This window comes from Macrobrachium rosenbergii, chromosome 13 (genome assembly GCF_040412425.1).
Source record: "Macrobrachium rosenbergii isolate ZJJX-2024 chromosome 13, ASM4041242v1, whole genome shotgun sequence".
Taxonomy (NCBI): Eukaryota; Metazoa; Arthropoda; class Malacostraca; order Decapoda; family Palaemonidae; genus Macrobrachium; species Macrobrachium rosenbergii.
This window is the reverse complement of record NC_089753.1, coordinates 55,051,104-55,077,933: the sequence shown is the minus strand read 5'-3', so window position 1 is coordinate 55,077,933 and position 26,830 is coordinate 55,051,104. Positions and strand designations below refer to the sequence as shown.

Sequence of the window (26,830 nt, the reverse complement as noted above, 5' to 3'; positions counted from 1 at the left end):
AATACGAATGACAATAGGATCATAGTTCAATCGTTGCGTTTACAAACTTAGCAGTTCTCGTTTAGTAAGAATCTCATTTAATGCCCGTTCAGCTAACCTTTTCGACTAATGCTGGGAACATTTTTTCTCTGCTAAAACAAAAAATGGCGAAATCTAGCCAGAATTAGGCAACACCGCTTCTGCCTCACCGTTTCTCATGCACTCCTGACAAGCTAGAACGCGATCTAGTCTGGTCATTTCAACCAGAAGCCTCTCACCAGTCTCCATCCCCGAACACATACACACACACGCACCTGGGAGTGAATGTTACTGTTGTTGTTATTATTATTATTATTATTATTATTATTTCAAATTATTATTATTCCAAACTAAGTCAAACATCTTGTTCCCATCAGTGTCTTAAACTCCCAAAAGCTGTAAAAGATTTGCATACATAACTTCACACCCCAGTCCTAAATGACGCCCAAGAGTTTGAGAGTTGCAACCCCCAAAACAAGATGGCTTTCCTGAATCACTGCATATTAACGAGACACTAGAACATATTCCACACGCAATCTTCTTCTTCCAGTAAGAGGCGAAAGAAAACGTCATTCTGAGCGGCATATACTAAATGCCCTTAAACAATCCGGTGAATTTTTTTTACCGTTCTTGGATGGTTTTGTCAATAAGATTCACTACAGAAAATTTCAAAGTGAATCATTTAAATATTAATACTCATTTCTAAGAATTTAGACATTACAGGACTATTTTTAGAGAAAGAAATTCCAAATGGTCATCAGTCAGATCAAAATCTAGGGTCCAAATCCTAAAGCCAACAACAGGGTTTAGCCTGAAATGAAGAGTTTACAGGCAAAGTAAACAATGAGGAAGATACAACCTCTCAAGGACCAACCAAGCAATGCATTAGGAGAAGAGCCTTTACAGTGTAGAGAGTTGTCAAACAAATCAGTATAAGGTATATATATATATATTCCCTATATATATATATATCCTATATATATATATAATATAAAAGCAAGTGCCACTTTCAGAAAATGAGAGAGATTCAGAGTCAGAGAGAGAGAGAGAGAATGAATGGCGGTCACTTGTTTTTCAGAAGAATCATTGAAACCAAAACCTTTGTGAGTTTTTGCCCTTCAAAAAAGATATGAAATGCCAAAAAAGGTATTAGTCCATGTCTGTTCCCTAACTGTCAAATTCCATCATAAAACAAAGTTAATAAAGAAAACGTATTAACTTGCCTGAGGAATTTTTCATCAAACTAATAAAGACAGATACAAGAAATTCCCTGACGAATACTGAAATAATAAATGAATAGACTGAAGTGAAAACGTATAGCAAACGTACAACGATACTCCCTCCTCTAACATAAGGGAACCTAGTAATACGTAATGATAAACTGTCGCGAAAAAGTTCAGTGAACGAGATCATATAGACAGAAACTCCCGCCGATTTTTGGGTTTCATAGAATTTTTAGTAAAGGCGGGAACTGTACTGGTCACTGTACAATCACCATCATGAACACGACTTATTGCATATTTTGCTAAAATGCACGTACCAACAGGGTAAGCAATTAAAGTTTAATCTTGTTGCTTGTTTGAACCACTTTTTTTGAGTTAACGCATTATTTAAAAATATATTGTAACTTTGAACTATTTCAGGTTTGCCCAGTTAGCAACCGCCTGGACAGGGAACATTTATACTTTTTCGCCACTTGCTTCACAGACTCCTTGTCTCTCCGGGGATCTCGTTTTAAATAGACTTGTGTGTTTGAGCTCCCAAAAGTTGGTGTAAGTCTGAAACTGTGAGTGCTCCTACACAGTTGTAGCTTGTAATGAGAGTGACTGGGTGAGAATAACTGTTTGGGCGTTTTTGTGCTGCGGCGGTGTTGTGTTAGTTGTAATTAAATTTCAGTGATTTCTTGAGATTGTAGGCAGTCGTGTAGCCCACGTGTTTCGTGTTGCGGGCGTGGGGGTTGTAAGTTCGTTGTTGTGCTTTTGTTGGTCTTATGGGGGCTAAGTCACTTTCTTAGTACGTGGGTTGATCGTGCAGTCTATCGGCACAACGAAAATCAGTGACATCTGTCGAGGAAATTCCCGACACGGAATAAAAAAAAGAAATTGGATGCTTCAGCACGAAACCAAGGCATGGACGTTGATAAAACGAAAAATAGATAAATCAAACACTAGGACGTTGTCGGAGATCGCCTGATTACTGGAAATGTGCAAAAATCAAGAGTTCTGGATAAAAAAAAAAAAGTCCTGACCTCACCAAAAATAATTCCGCCTCACAGTTGTACTTGTAAAGTCTTATACCAGACAATCAGTGGTTCTCTATTCTAATTTAATTGGAATAAGATATGCCAAGCGCTGCCAGTTGTATGAAGGAATAAAGAAGATGGTAGTGAGTGATTTGATAGGCTATAATTTTTTTTCCTTACATAAGATGGTTGAAGGTTGTGAAATTCCCCCCTAAATTATAACGATAATGATTATCCATTTTATAACTTTCACCAATTCACATTAAACTCGTTTGCTTTGATACCAATACTCAAGCTGTATCTCTCGCTATGTAACACACTGCAAGAAGCCGATCTTCATTTCCCTGAAAATATTTGTTATTAATTCTACCCTTATATTTTACAGAGTTTAGGACAAACTACAAAATATCAGTAAAACCATCATTTACACCCTCCTACTTTGGAATACAAACATATGCAAGCAAATTTCATTCAATGAATAGAGTGAAAATAAACGATGACGGGTATTATTAATCGATCGCTCGGTACAAACACAAGGAAAACTTAAACCTTTTGGGTATATGGGACATATCTATAACTTAGTTGATGGTATGAATTGTACATAAGCAGGAATAAAGTGTTTATATGAAATAATATTGGATTTACCATAACTTTGTATTGAGGTGACACGAAGTAAATGATAGAAAACGATACATTTCCGTTACAGAAAACTAAATATAAGATTCGATGGGTCTCTACTATAAATTGCGTTCGTTACCTCTAACTAAAGGACTCTTCAAATATCTTTGAAAAAGACAGTTGATCACAAGCAGAACAATAGCTATATATAAAAAAGTCTTGTAAAAGTAAGACTAATCTATTTTTTGCACGGGACAGTATTTCGTAATGCTGTGAATACCCCAGTTTCTAGGGAACCAACAAATACTAGTGATAAAAAAAGTCAGAACACAATGTTTACATTTGAAATTCAAAACTGTTCTACTGGTAAAAGGCAAATCTAAACTTCCAGCTATATACTCACTGCTTTACACCACAAACAGTTGATTTTTGTGTTTAGATACACAATACAAGTGGACTCAAACCGCTGTTAGGCATTTCTGCTGACAAAGTCAGAGTGAAGAATGACAGAGTTTGCTGCATGTTGAACAGATGGCTGATACTGACTAAATTAGTCCAGAAGTTATATAAGCAAAGTTTGTTATCTTTCAGAAGAACCACCTGTGATTTTGACTGGTCGATTCAAGAAATAAATTGTTTCACAGTTACGGTAATGCCCAATGTTTCATTCTACTTGGAAGGCTAACCATGTCTTGCTTTAAATTGGTACTGAAAAGTCTGTTGCGTACAATTAACTGTTGCTCTTAATTTAAAGTATGGAACCAATGCCATGATCATTCATTGCATATGTCAAGAGGAATTTGGTAATATGCATTTTTTTCAAGAGGAACCTAGTATAATGCATTTGTCAAAAGAAAACAAGAAGTGAGAAATGATCCATTAGTTTGTGGAGCTGATTGTCTGGTATGTTAAACAACAACTCCTAGGCCTTTCGCTCTTAAGGTGCTAATCATGTTACAGGTGGACCTCTGCCTATAAATAATCTTATGTTGTGATAACTGTAAATTGCATTTTTGATGGCTTTGGATTTGCAGAATAATTTTGCTTGTTTTTGCATACAGTTAGTAGGCTCATCATCTGATTTCTCCTCAGAATAAGATTGTATTTCAACTACCAAGAGGAGTTTGGTCTTGCTACATAAGTCTCTTTCAGGAGACTTTGTCGTGACTTAGGAAATGGTGGTAAGGATTCCAGTGTGTTGCAAAGTGGGCAAGTCCTGTTAACTCATTAATATGCTTTTTTATGGTTGATTCGATCGTGTCATTGGATGCTATAAAGCAGCAGTGCACATTACTTTGGCAACTTAGCTGCATAAACCTGGTTTTGTAAAGATGGTTAAGCCTGGGACACTAGGTTTTGATGAGGTAAAGGTTTGTCATCGCTATTCCATTCCATAACTCTGCTTTACCCTTCAGGACAGGTGTTTGAACATTTTTCATATAAAGAACAACGCAAGTACTGGTGTAAACTCCTCATCTTCTGTTGTCTGTGCACCACAGAGGGATATTCCTACTGTTGAGCAGAGTAAATCATCCTCAACAAAAGCCATAATTCGCTAAGTGGATATTGGTTAAGTCCAGGAAGAGTGTTTCTGTGACTGGATTCCTGTGGAAACGTGGCTGTACTGATTTTACTCTTTTCAGTTACCGTCTAATTGGTTTAACTTCCAACATCGCCGAATTTCTTGAAACTAATTGATTTTCACTTTCCCAAAGACAATGAATCCCGTTGTCTCTTCACATGTCGGCAGACTGAATCCACGAAGGAAGATCTTCTGAGGACCTCCCTTTCTAACTTTCTAATTGTGAGTCGTTTTCTCAGTGGGACTTGAAAGTGACTTCTCTCGCCACTCATGATATAATTTAGGCATTTGGCAAAGGTTAGCAAAAAGTTCTGTTGTCCAACTTTTCTGCTTATGGTTTTATGTTTTTTTTTTTTTTTTTTGTCTAACTGCTTTATATCCGCTATTGTCGATGGAGTAATAATTGCTCCTTTCACCAATTTTCATAGTATACCTACGTGTTTTACCCTCTCACTTTAGCTTTTCATTCTTTTCATCAAAAGCTTTATTTATCCATACTTCTCACGGTTATAATCTTATAATCTAAGAATCAGCCATTCTTCATGAAAGGTATGAGAGCTATTTCTTTCCTTCACTGCTGATCTCTGGAATTCGTTCATCTCTCTCTCTCTCTCTCTCTCTCTCTCTCTCTCACTCTTTCTCCTTCTCAGATTACCGGACTTCTTGGTCGCTGCATCTAAAACCAGAGTCTGGCAGTACGAAAAAAAATCTAGAAGCGGTTGAAGAATCAGGAAACGAACCTGCGACATTTAACATTTCCTTATTTCTGCAACAAACCTAAAGTAGCGTTTATATTTCACCGGGTTTCTGTGAGGTTTATTTATTTGTGCCATCTCAGCATTACATTGAAAGAGCGACAGACATAAAAATGCTAAACAAAAAAAGGTTATAAGTGGATGAGAAGATAAGCGAGCTTTGGTTGAACAGAGTGCCAGAACTCAAGGCCGGAGTGTCAACAACTCCTGCTGTTGTTATCGCTTCATTGTTGGTCCAGTGCTGAACCAAGAGAGACGGAGAGGGAGAGGAGACAAAGGTCACAAGAGTGCCATGACGCCATTCCGACGTGCTGAACTTCATCGGTAACTTCGGAACATCGCAGGTAAAGGGCGAATTTTGTTGACCGATTTTGGTGCATTTAATCTGTTGAAATGTGACGGTAAAAGCCATACTGGAATCGTTGTTAATATGATTAACTGCCTTACATCCATCAATATCCAGTGAAAAGTGACTGAAAACCTGAGTATTATTATATGTTTATATTTATAAGGAAGGAGAATAGAAAGAACGATACTTTTGTTTGCTAGACAACGAAAATTGTGCGGGTGTTACTCCTCCATTTTAATGCTCATGATATTACGTGAAATTATTATTATTATTATTATTATTATTATTATTATTATTATTATTATTATTATTATTATTATTATTATTATTATTATTACATATTTCCTTGGAGAAGCATCACAGTTTGGGTAAAACATACTAGTTTCTCAGAAGGGAAGAAAGTGATGCTGGTGTGGATGTATAACATAGATAAGATATACAACAAAATATGAGAAGGGAAGACCTGCTTGCTTATTAATATCATATTGTGTGACTGAGGCAGTTACAGCGCACGAAAAAAATCCATACGTTCATTCTTTTTTATTACGTTGAAAGTGTTCACAAAGATACAAAACACAATTGCGCAATATAGGTCCTTGACGCCTTCACAGCGGTCTCCTACTGTGTGTGTTGAGATGGTGTAAATAAGTTTACTGCGTCTGCAATAAACAAAGTAAGCCCAGAATAAGGCAGATATACACGTGCAAGTGGTTGCATGATGCTATGAATTAAAGAAAAAAAAGGAAACAAAAATTATACGTATGCATGTACCGCTGTACCTATAAATGTATGAGCGGTTCGCACAAGTGTAAAGGCAGAATCGGGGAACATATAAATCATTAAGAAAATATTTAGCAACGGAGATTTTCATGTAGCCTATAGCTCTTCCTGATGAGAAGTCACATTGACTGACTGTTATTTAAGTTTCCACGCAGTAAGTTAAGTATTAAACAACAATAACAACATCGAAAACAACATAGTTCAACCATCAGCCAATAGAAGCAACACAAACAAATAATAATCACTCTGGAAAAAAAGTCCGCTGCTATCACAAACGCCTGAGATTAAAGCTACAGCATCGTAACTAATGATCAGTCTTATTGCAGCTGTCGCCGTTAGCAACAAGCTGCTAAAAAAGGAAACTAGAGACTGAACACAATATTTCGATAAAGAATGAACAGATTTCGTTTTAATTTTACAGAAACTTTCACTAGGTAACTCACTTCAGATTATAAACTTTAGGCAGTATCCATGGAAGTTTAGGGAAGGTTTTACAGGAAACAGTCAAAACATCTTCCTCCCAGAAGTCCATCTTACAGGGGTCACAGTGAATACGTTTACCAAGTTTCATTACAATCCTCTCGTTTACTTTCCTCTTTGTATCGTCAATAGACAGACAAACAAAATAATCATAAACATAACTTCCTTGGTAGGGTCAGGGGACCAGTAACCCAGTCACCACAGCCAAGGGCGTCAACAAATTAGTTCAACAAGAACTCTACCATCATCATTTCTGTCATTATGAAGACGCTTCTCTTCAGCAATTATAACAACCAGAGCATGAAGAGTCAGTACTATCAAAAGCAAGACTGTAAACAAAAAAGCGGTTGGTAACCTCATCAGCTCTATCTGCTGTCATTACGACCGAGATGATTAATTAAGAAAGGCAGCAAAAGACAGCAGATTAGTCATTGATATAAGAAAGAGTAATGCACTAAAGTTCTATCAAAACAACTATCGCATTTTGTAAGAAAATGTAGTGCCAACGACACCTGCAGTGTCAAGAATGACATAACTACTAACCTAGCAAAGTGCGGGAGCGAAAGCAGCCACTCCCCACTGACAGCTTCCCTCACATAATTACAGAGGGGGGAAAAAAGTGGATAAAAACCTCATGGCTAAAAGGAGGTCATTCAGTGGGTACAAGATGCGTCTTCAAGGCCAAGTTCTGTCCGACTCCTGCTGCCTCACATGTTTTCATTCGAAATGTCAACAGTGACACAGCATCGTCTCAGAATATACTTATTATAAGGTTACAAAATATTTGCAGTGTAAGAATGGCCCAACTGCGTTTGATGTCATTTAGTCTGTTCTCTTAGGAAGGTCATTTGTGCACCTCGGCTTCTATTTATGTGGCTTTCTTTCTCTCTTTCTTACTTTTCTTTTTTTTGTCGGATAATCATAAGACTTACTGACGATTTATCACAAAATTTCATTAGCGTCTAAACACGGTCATTATATTGCTCGTATGAGATATGTTACGTCTGATCAGTTCGTGGATGGGTGACCGCAAAGAGACTCCAGACGCTGTCGCCTTGAACATCCGTTGGTTGGGAGGGGCCAGCAACTTCATCCCAATGTACTTACTGAACACACGGAGGTTAGCGCCATGGTACACCGAGGGGAAAAATGCTTGTGTGTGTGTGTGTATATATATATATATATATATATATATATATATATATATATATATATATATAGAGAGAGAGAGAGAGAGAGAGAGAGAGAGAGAGGGAGAGAGAGAGAGAGAGACACACACACATATACATATATATATATATATATATATATATATATATATATATATATATATATATATATATATATATATATATATATATGTGTATGTGTAAAATTTTTGAGGAGAGGGAATGATGTACCTAACCATGTGCCCTTATCACTTCTAGCTATAGTCCATCACAGTCGACTAACTGCTACGTATATAATTCACTGCTTGTGTCAACAGAGGACACAATGGATTTTTTTTTATTTTGTAGTAAACGGGCCTAAATCGTTTTCAGCCTGCTGGGATCAACCCCAGGTCTGCTGCTGGTGAGACGAGATTGATGACCACTGGGTCAATATGCGTATCAGTGTGTTTGTCGATTTGTTGGTAAAGAATTGAGGTGATGGGGATTGTGGGTGTTCATCTGGGGTTTTGTTCAAGTTTTTGGTCTCTTCTCTTGCAGTTTTCCTTGATTTGTATACTATTTGCATAAGGCCATTTCGTGATTTGTAAGCTATTTAAGCATTATGAGAAATTCTAATTCCCCTCTCTCTGTCTATATATATATATATATATATATATATATATATATATATATATATATATATACATATATATATATATATATATATATATATATATATATATATATATATATATATATATATATATAAATGTATATATATACATACATACATACATACATATATATATATATCACACATTACCACAGGTGAAAAATAAGAAACGGGGTGTAGGTCCTGACCGGTTTCGACTTTATTTCCAAGCCATTGACGAAGGACTGATACAGAGTGTGAGAAGTCACAAATATATATACTACAAGAACAGTACTGACGAACATACACAACCGTTATAGGCTCCATATCCCCACTCAGGCCGGTGTCGAGGTAGGGGTGGCCTTTAAAACTCATTTGGCTAAAATCACAATAGACTCTCAGGGACATTGCTGATAAACAGACCATACCCCACCTCAGATCCACACCTGACAGGTGTCATGGAGGCGGAGTTTGGAAACTCATTAACATTACTACCTCGTACTGTGTTTACAAATATGATAATCCTATTTTCATATATCTCTACTGCCTACCTTAAAGTTTAAACAATTTACAAATTTCTTTTTGATATTAAAGGATCAAGTTTATACATCCCTTGACTGATATTCATATTATGGTTGTAACTTTCTTTTATGAAGCTAGATTCAATGATGTTCCTTTCCAGTGCATTATTAGAATATACAATCCTTTTTGCCCTTCCCAGTTGATAGCATGATTGTTCTCACTAACATGTACAAATATACCACTGTTCCCTTGTGCATATCTCACACATTTCTTATGTTGTTCAATTCTTTTTCCAGTGCTTTCCCGGTTTGGCCAATATAAAGTTGTCACAAGACTTACACGGAATTTTATATACACACCCTTTAATATTGTCTGGGGAGTTCTTGATAAGTACATTTTTCATTGTTGTATTGTTCTTAAATGCGACATTAACACCAAAATTCTTAAGAAGATGAGGGATATCTTTCATACTATTATTATAAGGCAGAACAAGCAAATTTTTTGTGTTGTAAGGTTCTTTCTGGTTTTGATACATAGTCTTTTTGCCACTTCAAATGCACTGTTTAATACACTATCAGGATATTTCAATTTTTTGCCTGCATTCCTAATCTTATCTATTTCATCATCAATATATTCAGGCTACATACCCGTAATGCTCTTAAAAACATAGATGAAAACACTGACTTTTAACCTTATTGCTTTGTCCAGAATAGAAATGCACATAGGAAGAAATATTAGTGGGTTTTCTATACACACTATATTTAAACCCACTACTATTTCTTCGTATGAGGACATCCAGAAACGGTAAGCACCCATCATTTTCCATTTCCATCGTGAATTTAATTGATGGTACTAATTGATTTAACTTAGCAAAAAGTTTTTTACATCTTGGTTCCTGGCCATACACAAATTATGTCGTCAACATACCTAAACCATGTTACATTACGTGGGATTATGTTGTTTAATATCTTCTTTTCAAAAATTCCATATATAAGTTACTTAACACTGGGGATAGAGGGTTTCCCATTGCCATACCAAAATTTTGTGAGTAAAATTTACCATTAAATTCAAATTTACAATCTTTTTACATAATTTAATCAGTTCAATTAAAGTACTTTAGAAAATGGGATATCCAGCTGTGTGTTCTCTAACAATTCAGATAAAAACGCCATCAGATCATCTATTGGCACCTTTGTGAATAGTGATACAACATCAAAACTTACAAGCCTGATTCACTATTAATCTCTACACTATTTAGTTTATTTATCAGGTCCACATTATTCTTGATATTTGCATTTGAGATGGTACCTTACTAATGGGTTGAGAATATCTACTAAATACTTCGCTAGCTTGTATGATGCGGAACCAACTGAACTGATAATTGGCCTGGCAGGAAAGTTTGCTTTGTGAGTTTTTATTGTACCATACATGTATGGTAGCGATGGAGAGGTCACACACAACTTTTTATAAGGCTTTCGTTACCTTTTAACAGGTTTTTCACTTTTTGAAACCACTATAAGGTTTTATTTAATTTATTTTTAAGAAAAAAGACATTTTTTTTTACTTTCTTATTGAAACCACTATTCACTTTGTCTATCGGGTTCTTATTTAATTCTTTATATGTGTTATCATCACCTAAAAGATTTTGCATTTTTCTATATATTCACTTTTATTTAAAATTACAAGGGCGCCTGATTTATCTGCTTTTGTCATGTGTATATTTTTATCTTTTTCAGTTCATTAATAGCAACCATAAATCTTTTGGGGACGTTTGTGGTGTCTGATTATCTCCATAAATCACGCCAATAATGATGGCGGAAGGAACAGTGTGGAAATAACTAAAGGACTGTGTAATTTGGAAAATATAGTGATTTAACGAATGAAGAAGTGAACATGGTTAAGGGAGTGATTTATGGAAGTATGAAAAATCAGACACCACAAACGTCCCCAAAAGATTTATGGTTGCTATTAATGAACTGAAAAAGATAAAAATATACACATGACAAAAGCAGATAAGCTGATCAGGGCGCCCTTTGTAATTTTAAGATAAAAGAACACAGAATATATAGAATAACTTGACAAAAGCAGATATCAGGCGCCCTTGTAATTTTAAAATGCAAAATCTTTTAGGTGATGATAACACATATAAAGAATTAAATAAGAACCCGATAGACAATGTGAATAGTGGTTTCAATAAGAAAGTGAAAAACCTGTTAAAAGGTAACGAAAGCCTTATAAAGAAGTTGTGTGACCTTCTCCATCGCTACCATACATGTATGGTACAATAAAAACTCACAAAGCAAACTTTCCTGCCAGGCCAATTATCAATTCAGTTGGTTCCGCATCATACAAGCTAGCGAAGTACTTAGTAGATATTCTCAACCCATTAGTAGGTACCATCTCAAATGCAAATATCAAGAATAATGTGGACCTGATAAATAAACTAAATAGTGTAGAGATTAATAGTGAATCCAGGCTCGTAAGTTTTGATGTTGTATCACTATTCACAAAGGTGCCAATAGATGATCTGATGGCGTTTTTATCTGAATTGTTAGAGAACACACAGCTGGATATCCCATTTTCTAAAAGTACTTTAATTGAACTGATTAAATTATGTGTAAAAGATTGTAAATTTGAATTTAATGGTAAATTTTACTCACAAAATTTTGGTATGGCAATGGGAAACCCTCTATCCCCAGTGTTAAGTAACTTATATATGGAATTTTTTGAAAAGAAGATATTAAACAACATAATCCCACGTAATGTAACATGGTTTAGGTATGTTGACGACATAATTTGTGTATGGCCAGGGAACCAAGATGTAAAAACTTTTTTGCTAAGTTAAATCAATTAGTACCATCAATTAAATTCACGATGGAAATGGAAAATGATGGGTGCTTACTGTTTCTGGATGTCCTCATACGAAGAAATAGTAGTGGGTTTAAATATAGTGTGTATAGAAAAACCCACTAATATTTCTTCCTATGTGCATTTCTATTCTGGACAAAGCAATAAGGTTAAAAAGTCAGTGTTTTCATCTATGTTTTTAAGAGCATTACGGGTATGTAGCCCTGAATATATTGATGATGAAATAGATAAGATTAGGAATGCAGGCAAAAATTGAAATATCCTGATAGTGTATTAAACAGTGCATTTGAAGGGCAAAAAGACTATGTATCAAACCAGAAAGAACCTTACAACACAAAAAAATTTGCTTGTTCTGCCTTATAATAATAGTATGAAAGATATCCTCATCTTCTTAAGAATTTTGGTGTTAATGTCGCATTTAAGAACAATACAACAATGAAAATGTACTTATCAAGAACTCCCCAGACAATATTAAAGGGTGTGTATATAAAATTCCGTGTAAGTCTTGTGACAACTTTTATATTGGCCAAACCGGGAAAGCACTGGAAAAAGAATTGAACAACATAAGAAATGTGTGAGATATGCACAAGGGAACAGTGGTATATTTGTACATGTTAGTGAGAACAATCATGCTATCAACTGGGAAGGGGCAAAAGGATTGTATATTCTAATAATGCACTGAAAAGGAACATCATTGAATCTAGCTTCATAAAAGAAAGTTACAACCATAATATGAATATCAGTCAAGGGATGTATAAACTTGATCCTTTAATATCAAAAGAAATTTGTAAATTGTTTAAACTTTAAGGTAGGCAGTAGAGATATATGAAAATAGGATTATCATATTTGTAAACACAGTACGAGGGTAGTAATGTTAATGAGTTTCCAAACTCCGCCTCCATGACACCTGTCAGTGTGGATCTGAGGTGGGGTATGGTTTGTTTATCAGCAATGTCCCTGAGAGTCTATTGTGATTTTTAGCCAAATGAGTTTTAAAGGCCACCCCTACCTCGACACCGGCCTGAGTGGGGATATGGAGCCTATAACGGTTGTGTATGTTCGTCAGTACTGTTCTTGTAGTATATATATTGTGACTTCTCACACTCTGTATCAGTCCTTCGTCAATGGCTTGAAATAAAGTCGAAACCGGTCAGGACCTACACCCTGTTTCTTATTTTTCACCTGTGGTAATGTGTGATAAATGAGTCACGTACAAAAGTGATAATAATCATATATATATATATATATATATATATATATATATATATATATATATATATATATGCATGTATATGTATACGTACACACACACATTATATATATATATATATATATATATATATATATATATATATATATATATATATATATATATATATATATATATGTAATGGGAAGGCATGCAATTTCTTATTAACTGTCTGTTGTACTGCTTGTTTTCACTTCCCGTAGGAACAAGTTGCTCGATATTTAACTATGCTGGAACTTCACTTATCGTCCTCAGATGTCGGCTATCTTTCAATATTTCATAAGTTCTTTTATTAATGTTGTTTAAATGAAATTTATGTTTCCCCTTAATTACATTTATTTAGTCTTTAAACTGTATAACTTTTCCACCTTTCAATGGGTAGCAATGACCGACTCTTTATCTTAAAAGGCACATTGTAAAATTCGTGGACTTAGAATTTCACTTGTACTATGGGCATTCAGAAATTTTATAAGTTCACAAGTCTGTTTGAGCTTTCACAGTCACTTCTCCACACATCGCGCACACTCCTTGCCCTGATGCCTTTTTCTAACTCACTCTGCTTCCAGAGCCTTCGTATATATGGGTATGGGTTCGATGCCTAAAGCTGGTATAATTTTCCCTAGTTTCGTCCAGATGGGCTTCCCTTTTCCATTAATGTTTCACGTTTAATTGTCTATGCAGTTCGTTCAACGGTTGTTATCGAGTTAACGTTATGGTGCGCGAGAGGTCACCGGGCAAGGTCAAGATCTAAATTAGTTCATCTTTTTGCCCAGCGCAGTACGGGTAAACACTTTTAAGTCACTGGCGAAGAACGGTTAAACTCGGCATTTGTTATCACTTGGTTTCGTTAACGTCTTTTCTGTTTTGCTCTCTCTGTCTTTATCAGTGATTTTCTGTATGCCCTTGTGCGTATATCGAAATAATTAGTTTATTGAATTATAGACTCGTTTCTATTATCATATATTTATATATATATATATATATATATATATATATATATATATATATATATATATATACCTGTATATATATATATATATATATATATTTATATATATATATATATATATACTATATATATATATATATTATATATATATATATATATATATATATATATATATATATATATATATATATATATATATATATATATATATATATATATATATATATATGTGTGTGTGTGTGTGTGTGTGTGTGTATTATATATATATATATATATATATATATATATATATATATATATATATATATACCTGTATATATATATATATATATATATATATATATATATATATATATATATATATATATATATATATGTGTGTGTGTGTGTGTGTGTGTGTGTGTGTGTGTGTGTGTGTGTGTGTAAAGTGAAAAGTTTATAACGTACTGGCTTGTAACGAATTCAGGCTTATAACGGACCTAATTCAAATAAATGAATCTAAAACTGTAGATATATAACGAACTACTTTATGAGTAAAAAAATACCTGTTGTAACGAAATGATAATTTTATTGTTAATCAAGCACCAAACGACTGTTATCCCAGTGAAGCAGAAGAACAAGAAATCATATCAGACCGAGAATCGCTCCCACTTGTCGCAAGCAAAACTCCAACGGAAACTTGCAACAAGGAAAGACGTCCCCGACCGCATGTTCAACAGTCTACCTGACATGGAGACATTTTTTCAGAGATAAATCACTTCCTCTTTAGTACAGAAGTCCGTAACTGACTTTTTACAGCGGAAACTGTTTTTTTTTTTAACCGTTTAGTTCTCTTTTTTTTTATGTAATGCGTAATGAAATTTTTTTTAGATTAATATGCTGTGTTACTTTCTCATTTAAAGGTTTTAAATACAGAGAAAAACTACAAACGTAACCCTAATTTTGTTTTAAACTCTAAAGTACATATCCAGTTCTTAAGCTAACAATGACTTATTGAAATGTATTAGAAATCTTGATACGCTTTTACGAGGATCGATACTGTTACCGTCTGGATTTCATTCTGTATCAAAACAAGGGAGGTCTCCCAATCATTTCAAGTATCTCCTTTTATAACGTATGATGCCTACTGTATAACGAATTGCAGACGAGTCCCGTGGAATTCGCTATAAACGAACTATACTGTATATATGCATATAAATTATGTGTATTTATATATACATACACATATATGTATGTATGTACGTATGTATATAAACATATGCATGTATATGCGTATGTACACAATATATATATATATATATTTATAATATATATATATATATATATATATATATATATATATAAATATATATATATATGTATATATATTATATATACATATATACATATATACACACACACACACACACACACACACATATATATATATATATACACAGTGTATATACACACACATTATATATATAATATATATATGTTATAAATATATATATATATATATATATATATATATATATATATATATATATATATATATATATATATATTATAAACAGTAGTAGGCAGAGGCTCTCATTATCACAAGACTGAATCTACGCCTTTACGACATTTCTTGCTCAAAATCTAAGCAGACTGACCAGGACTCTACCCATGGATACCACGATGTCAAGAGGCTTCGTCCCTTGTATCCTATTAGCTCTGCTGGCGATAACCAGTTCAACAATTGACTTCGGCGACGAGGGCAGCCAACGGGAATAGAATAGGTTAAGAAGGGACGGTTAGGGGTAGGACTATCCAGTTTGAAACGGTTTGCACACCAGTCGTGGGCAAAGATAGTCAAGGTGTAACCGGCTCGAGCTGAAGGACCGCTATAGACAGATGAATATGAACTCTGAAATTTCAGCGGTGGTTTAGATCTGATATGAGTGGGGCTGATACTGAGAGGAGACTTGATGGAAGATAACCTTTAAATAGATGGTATCTTATTTGAAAAGGACCATATACATGTTTTCGTACTTTCAAATGTACATACCGGGGAGCGGTCGATAATGCTGTTTGCTTGTAATTCAAAGCAATTTGATGCAAATTCCAATCCGTCATTTTCAATTACATCAGTGTCTTACACACATTCGTCTATAAACTTTTTTTTTTCAAAGAGTTTTTAATGTTAACCGCTGACAACTGAACCTTCTCATTTCTTTTGCTGTCTTCTCCAGTTCCACTTCTGGTATTACACACTCAACGTTAAACGTAGTCTCCCCATCTGTTAACTCCTATCTTGTGAACTTATCTGAAAGAGTATCCCGTAACACCATCAAACTTAGGCAAGTCCTCCGCCACACGGTTTCTATCTGTTTCTCTGTTCCTGTTTCACTAAATGCTCCGATTTCTTTTTTTTTTTTTTTTTTTTTTTTTTTTTGTGAATGTGTAACTGAGACCCACTTATGTCATGTTACTTCAGAGCTGCACCGGAGAGGTTGTATATTTCTGGTTACTAAACAGACGTCAAAAAGTTGGCGCATTTTGCAAATTTTTGTCATATGGTACGTGATTTTCTTCATAACAGTTGTTATGCTTTTGTTCTCTCTCTCTCTCTCTCTCTCTCTCTCTCTCTCTCTCTCTCTCTCTCTCTCTCAGATTATGGTTTTCAGCTGTGTTGCGTTTTTTAATGTTTTTTTTTGGTTCTGCTTCAAGTTTTCAGCCTTCGTCTGAAACTGTCTCCGTAGCTTTCGTCGACTTAATCTTATCTTTGCTCCTCCGGTGAGTCCTGTGAATTTGATGTTCAGATTAAATCAAAGAGAATGACCAATAGCATAATACGGAAATTATTAACACTAGGAACAGTCGATGACTGTAGCCGGTACGACGGCAGTTTTTATTCACCAAACAATTAGCTTTCATATAGCAGAGAAATTCTACGGTCAAACCTCCACTTATTCATTAATGTTCAGGGACACATGAAGATTATGCATTTATCGTGATTTACAAACATTTCAAGCCACCAGATGTAAACACTTGCCTGTCAAGACTATGATTCAGCACGTGCAGCTGTACTAATTTAAAGCTATGACGCTGAGTGAGGGCAATTGTAGGTATAGGTTTGTGGGAGATGACAATTTGATGGGAAAATAGCTAGACTGACACTTTGATGGTAAGTGGTGACAATGGAGGTTAATTCTAGCTCAAATGAGTGTTTTAGGTGCTTATCAGGTGGAGAAAACTGAATGTTAGGAAGAGTAAGGTTAAAAGAGTATGTCAGCTGTGACGATGAATGCATATATGATAAATAGATGAAAGGAATTGAAATGATGGCTGTATAAGTGACTGTCGTCATATTGTTCTGAAGCCAGACCCGCTGTGGGTCAAGCTGGTTTTGCTGGTAGCATCATGTCTAGGTATCAGACACAGAGACATCACTGATTAGTATCGATGCAGTTTATTTGTAATATCTGTATTTACTTCCAGGTAACATTAATAGAAAGATCGTGTACAGACTCGCCTTTGATTTGGACTGCGCGTCATCTCAGAAGCCATGAACTGGATTCTGGAACAATCGAAATCTTTGCCAGATACCCTAACCTATTTCTTCGTTGCTCTCCTGCTGGTTCTTCTGTCTCACTGGTTCGTGAGGAGGCAAAAGAAGGTAAGTCAAATACTGTGTATACTAGTGTAGACAACTCCCGTACAGGGGAAGAACCCGTCAGCACCTCATGGGGTAGACATTACTTAGGGTCTTTGCAGCGTCCCTTCGGTCTCTAGCGGCAACTGCTTTCATTCCTTTTACTGTACCTTCGTTCATATTCTCTTTCTTCTGTATTACTGTCCACCCTCTCCTAACAATTGATTTGCAGTGCAACTGCTAGGTTTTCCTCCTGTTACGCCCTTCAAACTTTTACCGTCAATTTCCGTTTCAGCGCTGAATGGCCTTAGTTGCCCCAGTGCTTGGGATGCATGCCTAAAATCTATAAATCAATCAATCAACTAAGGAGAAGAAAAAAAGCAGTCTTTTCCATTGGAGACTTGTCATTAGGATTTTGAAGGATTCAACAGTTTGCCCAACTTAATATTTTCTAAACTAATTTTCTGCTTGTCAATAAATAAATAATAAATTTCTCGTCGACAATATTAATGACGAACCTACACTGATGCAGACTTTAAATAACTATCAATGTTTTGAAAAATAGAACTTATTTTAAGTAGCTAGTTTGGTGTAGAAATGGAAATGTTTAAATGAATGAAGCATTTGATGATTATTTTCAGGTATGGGTTCTCAACAAACTTCCTGGACCCAAAGGCCTTCCTGTAGTCGGAAACTCTTTTGAAATGGCGTTGAACTCAAGAGGTAATGTTAAGTTTTGTTGCTCCTGTTGTTCTATATCCATTTACCTGCCTGTTTCCTTCACTATTTTGAAAATTCCTCTCTTGGGAAATATGTGCCTTTGAACAGACGATTTATTCAGTCAAAAAGAAAATAAGAAATGCAAAAATGTTAATGTCCTGACCACATATCTCTCACTCTCTCTCTCTCTGTCTCTGTCTCTGTCTCTGTCTGTCTGTCTGTCTGTCTCTCTCTCTCTCTCTCTGTCTCTCTCTCGCGCTGTGAATATAACGAAATTGCAAATTGCCCTGTCTCTGCCTAGTGTGTTTGTGTGTGTGGGAGGGAATATGAGATTCAACGTATCACACAGCAAGCCATCAGGACTTTCATCGGAGTTGGGGGAGCCTCGTGAAGCTTCGTGGAGAATCATTCTATGTGAAATTTCTTTGTTGATTTTCCCCCTTACTTGGTTTCTTATTTCTATATTTAATTTTTGACTGTGCTCAGTTACATATTGGAGTGCAGTTCCGTTACTAATATTTTGGAGCCCTTATGATGGCTTTGGGATAATGGCTGAAACAGTAGAGAATGAAATTAAGTAACAAAGCATCATTTCTTATTTTTGTACTTAATTTCAGCATTGAGGACAACAAGAGATTTAGAATGTTAGAGAAATGTTGCCTAAAAATAGTGGCCCAAAGTGTGCATCAAAATTCTAGGAACACACACACACATATATATATGTGTGTGTGTGTGTATACACATATTTTATATATATATATATACACAGACACGCATATATATATTTCAGAACTCTTTGCGAAAATGAATAGTTTTGGGGACTATGGAGACATTGTGAGGATATGGATCGGACCCCAGCCGTATGTTCTCATCAGTGGGGCTGAAGCTGTTGAGGTAAGTTCTATACACGTCTAGTTCCTGTGCTGTTTAGATTAAAAGAAAATACTGTCTTGTGTTTTTTTGCCTGATTTAATTTCTACGATAAAGTTTATTTACGTTTCTATGACAAGATGGTGATTGCAAAACAGCACTAGATTACAATAGGATGCAATAATAGTGATATTATATATATATATATATATATATATATATATATATATATATATATATATATATATATATATATATATATATATATATATATATATATATATATATATATATATATATATATATATATATATATATATATATATATATATATATAGGTGTGCAATGTGTGTTTGTGCTTGTGTGTGCTTATGATGTTACGCAGTTATCGAGCCATGCTTATGAAGTGACTTTGATAATTACAAGGTTTCTTAACATTAATAGATTAATCTAATCAACAGTTAATACATCAATGCGACAGTGAGTTCTATTTAGCCAACTCACCCAACAAACCGTCCCCCGCCCCCCTTTTTTTTATTGCTTTGAACTCTTAAATGAAGAATATTGGAACATCGTACAAAAAGAACATGCTTCACCAACGAAATTGCAGGCGAGTTCCCAAATATGTCGTCGCTGTTTTTTTTTTTTTTTTTTTTTTTATTAATTCTCACCTTTTCACTTTTCAGGTGGTGCTCAGCAGTTCGAGGTTCATAGAAAAGAGTTTTGACTATTCTTTCCTCCACCCGTGGCTTGGCACAGGATTGCTTACGTCATCTGGTAAGTTCTGGACGAAAGCGCTTAAGTCTCTCTTTGGCTCCAGTTTTTGTCAAAAGAGATTATTGTTTCAGACCCTTAGGTGTTGGTCTAGATGACAACAAAATTCATCGGACTTAGAGATAAGATATGAGTGAGATACGATGGATGGAGGCCAGAAAGATTTTGTAAGATAATAACCAAGGGTCACCACACTCAAAAAATACTGCTTGAGAGTAAGGCTGATCTACTCGATATCAGTTAATATGTGAAGTCGCAAAAATAAGGGAAATCTGGCTCTCATGTGACAGCTTCCACAACGAAAGCCTGCAAGGATAAAAAAAAAAATCATTATTTATTGTTTAAAGTGGTATATATATATATATATATATATATATATATATATATATATATATATATATATATATATATATATATATATATATATATATATATATATATATATATGCTTTCAAAAAAGGATTTGGAGACAACTTTTTACTCTTGCGTAGTATTAAACACCAAGAGCTTGTTTGATAGCCTTAGACATCTTTTTTATTAGAACTTCTTAGTTCATGGTGATATATATTTTATAGCACTTGCTTATATGATTCACTATGATTTTTGTAATTTGTTTTAAATCTTCTTTCAAATGAAGGCTCATTTCTTATGAAAGTGCGCACGAGTGATAACAATATAATAATAAGAATAGAATAGAATAGAATATATTATTTAGGCCAAAAACCAAGCACTGGGACCTATGAGGTCGTTCAGCTGAAACGGAAACTGACAGTAAAAGGTTTGAAAGGTGTAACAGGAGGAAAACCCTCTCACCTGCACTATGAATCAATTGTTAGGAGAGGGTGAAAAGGATGATATAAGAAAGAGAGTATGAACGGAGGTACAGTAAAGGGAATGAAAGAGGTTGCAGCTAGGGGCGGAAGGGACTCTGCAAAGGACCTTAAGTAATGCCTACAGTGCACCGCATGAGGTGCACTGACGGCACTAACCCCCTCCGAGGAATATAATAATAAGGACCTGTGGAATTATGCAGACAGTTCTGAACTCCATTGGAATGAGAGGCATTATAAAGGTCTGCTCCTTAACACTATAAGACTGGTGAATATGACAATAGTTTACTACTGAGCAGGCACTAGACGCGAAATTTGATGAAAGTATCAGCTTGGTCTGCTCATTTAATTAGAAACATGACCAAAAGGAAAATCGTAACTCTTCAGGAAATTAAGCTACATTACAAAATGTAGTCCTGAACTGAATTTGAAAGTAAGGAACATGCCAAAACAATTCTGAACTGAAGAAAGATAAGAGATATTGTAAAATGACATTTTGAATTTTCAGTTAAAAGACAGTCATGACAACATTGCAAAACTTTACTCAATAGAAAATTAAATACATGATAATCTCGCAGTCCTGAACACTGTACGAATTAAGAATCATGACTAAAACTCGACCCTGAGCTCAACGTTAGATGAAAAGGAGGATAAAAGGCAATCCCATCCACTGCGAGAGTTGTGAAATATAATAAGTTGGAATGTACAATTTGCAAAGTATGAAAAACGCAATAAAATCCAGAACGGTAAACTAACTAAGATGTCAACAGTTTTTCAGGAATGATTTTACGGCAGAGTCTGCTGTGGTAAAGCGAGTATATTTTTGTAGACACAACAGCAACAACAACTACAATAATGACACTTACAAAGATAATAATAAAAAATAATAAAAAAGTCTAATCTTCAGGACAAAAGTGGCGCTCGAGGAGGAAGCTCCTGACTCCAGCGTTCCACTTCAAAATCCTCGAAGACTTCGTGGACGTCTTCAACAACGAGGGCCAAAAGTTGGTAAAGAAACTGCAGAAGAAAGCCGACGGAAAGCCTTTCAACTCATTCCCTTACATTACGAAATGTACACTCGACATCATATGTGGTGGGTTTATGTTGAATACTTTGGGTAAATTTAAGGAATTAGAAATTGAATTTTGTATAAAACTGTTTCATTATATCAGTATTCCTTTTTTCGTGAATATATATTACCATTGCATTTGAAACAATCGGCATTTGACGTATAGTTTGCTATAAAAATGTCGTATGCTGCATTTTCAATAATTCTAGGCTCTTTAGTAAACCAGCTGAAGTAAATGATTCATTATTATTAATCGTACAGATACTAAGATTCATTTTCTTTTTGAATAAAACAGAAACGGCCATGGGAACTTCCATCAATGCTCAAGACGACGAGGGTGAAAATGCGTACATCGATGCCATATATAAGTAAGCGTTTAAAACTCACTCTGCTCACTTTAGGAAGGTGTACGATAAAACAGTCTGCCTGTTTCCTCAAACTATGTTCATACTCCAGATATTCCGAAACTATTATTTTAATTGGATGATTTAATCAATTTTCTATTGGTGAATATCCTACTTTAGTTCATCAGCGCACGCTTTACAGTTTGGTGATCTACGCTGCCTTATTTAGTTCTTCTTCCTCTTCTTCTTCATTAGAATTGGCTACATGATTCAGCAACGCGTAGCCAACGCCTGGCAGCATTCGAGTTTCTTGTACTGGCTATCTGGCTATGCTAAACAACGTGACTCGCTTGTCAAAATTCTTCATGAATTCTCTCTGAAGACAATTAGGGAAAGAAGACGGCTTTTCCAAGAACGGATAAAAACCACAGAGAAGGAGAAGGAAGAAGACCCTGCAGGTATTTTAAGAATATGTCCATAAAAAGGCTTACTCAGAGAAAGGTGAGACTTACAACGACTGCACAATCATGACTTGAATTTGTGTTAGTAAATTTTTCTTTCTCCCCAGGGTCTAAGAAGAAGCGACTCGCCTTCCTAGACCTTCTGCTGGAATATTCTCAAAATGACAACATGAATTTACCTGACGAGGATATCCGGGAGGAGGTAGATACCTTTATGTTCGAAGGGCATGATACAACGACTGCTGCCATCAACTGGGCACTCTTCCTCTTGGGTCTGCATCCAGAGATTCAAGTAAGATAAAATGTTACACATCAGATCTAACACTATAAACTAGAATTCTCTTAATAATACAAGCTTTGATAGTTTCAGGAACAGCCTTTTAGTGTTAATTATAATTATCATTGAAAGCCAACAGACCTCACATTTCTATTTCTGTTCAGTGAAACTTTTACTTGTTTGAAGATGGGAGCCTGAATAGTTTTTTCTTCAGACATTTACATTATTTTACGCTCAGACAAGGGTAGATTTTATGTTACTACGAAGTTTTTTTTTTTTTTTTGCATTAGTAGTAGCAGTAGGCTAATGGGACGGTGGTGGTCGTGTCTCTAGACTTTGTTACGGCTTTGCTTCTACAAGAGTGGTCAAAACTAGGGGGTATATAAAGTCAGGAGTTGCGTAGTTATATAAGAAAAGGGAAAAGGGAATGGATGACAGGCGGAAAGATACTAGAGCACTGTCTTCAGTGCGCCATGCTAGGTTTGCTGTGGGTGCTACTCCCCACAGGGCAGTTACTCGAGATGGAGCTCCCCTTTGGTAAAGCTTTCTGGGAAAATATGCTATTTGAAAGTAACAGCCCTCCAGAGAAATAGAGGCCGTTCACCTATGTTCAATAAAAATTCCGACGATTTTTATAGGCCAAAGTTCATGACGAATTAGACAGCGTGTTTGGTAACCCGGACAGACCAGTAACTACTGAGGACTTAAGGGAACTGAAGTATCTCGAAAACTGCATAAAGGAGTCGCTGAGAATATTTCCATCTGTGCCCTTCTTCGGCAGAGAAACGATGGAAGAGATGGTCATAGGTAAGGACCTGTACGACTGTCTGGTAAATCTATCACCTTTGTTTCACAAGAATGGCTTCAAAACTCATGCTACAGTTGTTCATTTCAGATGGACAGAACGTCACTACAGTTACACTAAATTTCAAAATCATGACATTTAATCTATCTGGATTGGAATCGTTGAAGACAAATTTGCAAAAATTAGAAGCAGAGAGACATTTCAACTAAAAGCTTTTCTTCCAGGTAACTTCGTAATACCTGCAAATACCCCCGTTACAATCATGACATACCGGCTGCATCGGGACCCAAAATATTTCCAGAACCCGGAGATTTTCAATCCCGATCGCTTCTTGCCTGAGAACTCCAAAGGCAGGCACCCTTTTGCTTATGTTCCTTTCAGTGCTGGTCCAAGGAATTGCATAGGTGAGTAGAGGAACGGTATAAGTTAAGTATACCTTAGTTTTACCAGACCACTGAGCTGATTAACAGCTCTCCTAGGGCTGGCCCGAAGGATTAGACTTATTTTACGTGGCTAAGAACCAATTGGTTACTTAGCAACGGGACCTACAGCTTATTGTGGAATCCGAACCACATTATAGCGAGAAATGAATTTCTATCACCAGAAATAAATTCCTCTAACTCTTCATGATCAACTGCATGGCACTGTACTGTCAGCCCAGTATAAGGCGGTAACTGATCACCAGGTTACAAATTATCCCATTTAAAGTATAACTGCGAGTTGGACTTGTGATTGTGCATCATACATATATATATATATATATATATATATATATATATATATATATATATATATATATATATATATGTATATATATATTATATATATATATATATATATATATATATATATATATATATATATATATATAATGTGTGTATGTTTGTATACAGAGCTCGATTGAACAAACACAATCATACAATCTGACAAACCAACGTCAAGTAATATAAAAGTAGCCTAATGCATTAAGTAACACTAAGTTTAGTTCAGAGATCTGTCATCTATACTTTCCAGAACACAAATCAAGCTGTCATTTGAACTGTGCATCCTTCGGACAAGCCGTAGGAGAGCTGTTAATCAGCTCAGTGGTCTGGTTAAACTAAGATATACTTAACTTGTGTATCTGGTGACGCCAGTATTCCAGAAACTTCAATAAATTCGAACTGCATGCTAATTTTCTTGGTATAACTTGCCTTCTGGAAGCTTAAAAAGTTTTGTTATAGAAAAGAAGACGATACAAATTAGGGGATTTCATACGCGACAATTTGCGCATGCGCTCTGAGTCATCGATGCTCTTTTGTCCGCTCCTTGCAGGTCAGAAGTTTGCCATGATGGAAGAGAAGATCGTCCTGAGTCACATCTTGAGGAACTTCCGCGTCGAGAGCGAGGAGACCAGGAGTCAGGTCCATGTTCTCGGGGAGCTCATTCTGCGGCCGGAAAAGGGGAACCATTTGAAACTCTTCCCGAGGAAAATGTCTGGCACAGAAGAGTAGACAGGCATCATTATTCATTCCCTTAATTAGTCGACTCGGGTTCAAAGAAATCTCTCTAAGGAGAAAAATTCAGCGTCTGGTGTATTTTTCGTTCTGCTTTATTTTTGCAGTGTTGAACGGACAAGTTGTAAGAATATTAAAACAGTAATGAGTGAATTGTTTTGTAATTGGATTGGTAAGCTGGGCAGATTCTTTGACATTCGCCATTACATCACTGAAAATACAAGTATTTATATATATGTATATATATAATGTATATATATGTATGTATGTATAGATAGATAGATAGGTAATTAGATAGATAGATAGGTAGATAGATACACAACACATATATACTGTATATACATATATATATATATATATATATATATATATATATATGTATACTCGTATATATATATACATATATGTATATATATGTGTGTGTGTTTGTGTGTATGTATACACATATATAATTTATATATATACACATACATACATATCTATAGATATATATACATTTTCATGTATATGTATATATATACATATGTATATATATATATACATACATACATACATACATACATACATACATACATACATACATACATACATACATACATACATACATACACACACATTTATATATATATATATATATATATATATATATATATATATATATATATATATATATATATATATATTGAGCAAAACCTTTCAAACATACAGTTTATTAATTCATTACATAATTATATATTTTTGGATATTTGAAACTGGCCTTTGTATGTTCATGTAACATTCTGTCAGGTTATCAGATATCATTTGTAGAGGCAGCAAATGGCAAGGTATATATACCCCATGCTCCTTCTTTACACACGCATGCGATCTCAATTGTGTTTGCAGACAAATGATTCCCAGTTTTTAGTTTTCTGTAAAAGAAAACTGTTGTGACGGCTTTGTTTGTCCGTCCGCACTTTTTCTCTCCGCCCTCAGATTTTAAAAACTAATGATGCTAGAGGGCTGTAAATTGGTATGTTGATCATCCAACCCCCAATCATCAAACTTACCTATTGCAGCCCTCTAGCCTCAGTAGTTTTTTTTTTTTTTTATCTAAGGTTAAAGTTATCCATAATCGTGCTTCTGGCAACGATATAGGCCATGCCACAACCGGGCCGTGGTTAAAGTTTCATGGGCCGCAGCTTATACAGCATTATACCTAGGCCATCGAAAGATAGATCTATTTTCTTTGGCCTTGATTATACGCTGTACAGAAAACTCGATTGCGCCAAAGAAGAAACTTCGGCGCATTTCTTACTTGTTTACATTGGAATTCCATTGCATACTCTGCTGCTACAGATCACATTGACGAAG

The 26,830-nt window shown here is 35.2% G+C and overlaps 1 protein-coding gene across 2 annotated transcripts; it reads left to right on the top strand.

The window, feature by feature from the left end:
• The first annotated feature begins 1,772 nt into the window (after window positions 1–1,772).
• LOC136845334 (cytochrome P450 4C1-like) lies at window positions 1,773–25,724 on the top strand. Of its 2 annotated transcripts, none has more exons than XM_067115559.1 (12): window positions 1,773–1,790; window positions 17,681–17,858; window positions 18,476–18,557; window positions 19,345–19,448; window positions 20,111–20,201; window positions 21,936–22,121; window positions 22,393–22,465; window positions 22,697–22,899; window positions 23,010–23,194; window positions 23,818–23,986; window positions 24,209–24,388; window positions 25,299–25,724. In XM_067115559.1, exons 2-12 carry the CDS (start codon window positions 17,748–17,750, stop codon window positions 25,475–25,477), a joined length of 1,563 nt encoding a protein of 520 aa, XP_066971660.1. In that variant the 5' UTR covers window positions 1,773–1,790; window positions 17,681–17,747; the 3' UTR covers window positions 25,478–25,724. The 2 variants fall into 2 exon arrangements, with proteins under 2 accessions (XP_066971660.1, XP_066971659.1); XM_067115558.1 differs by lacking the exon at window positions 1,773–1,790 and adding an exon at window positions 5,426–5,559.
• Window positions 25,725–26,830: the final 1,106 nt, after the last annotated feature.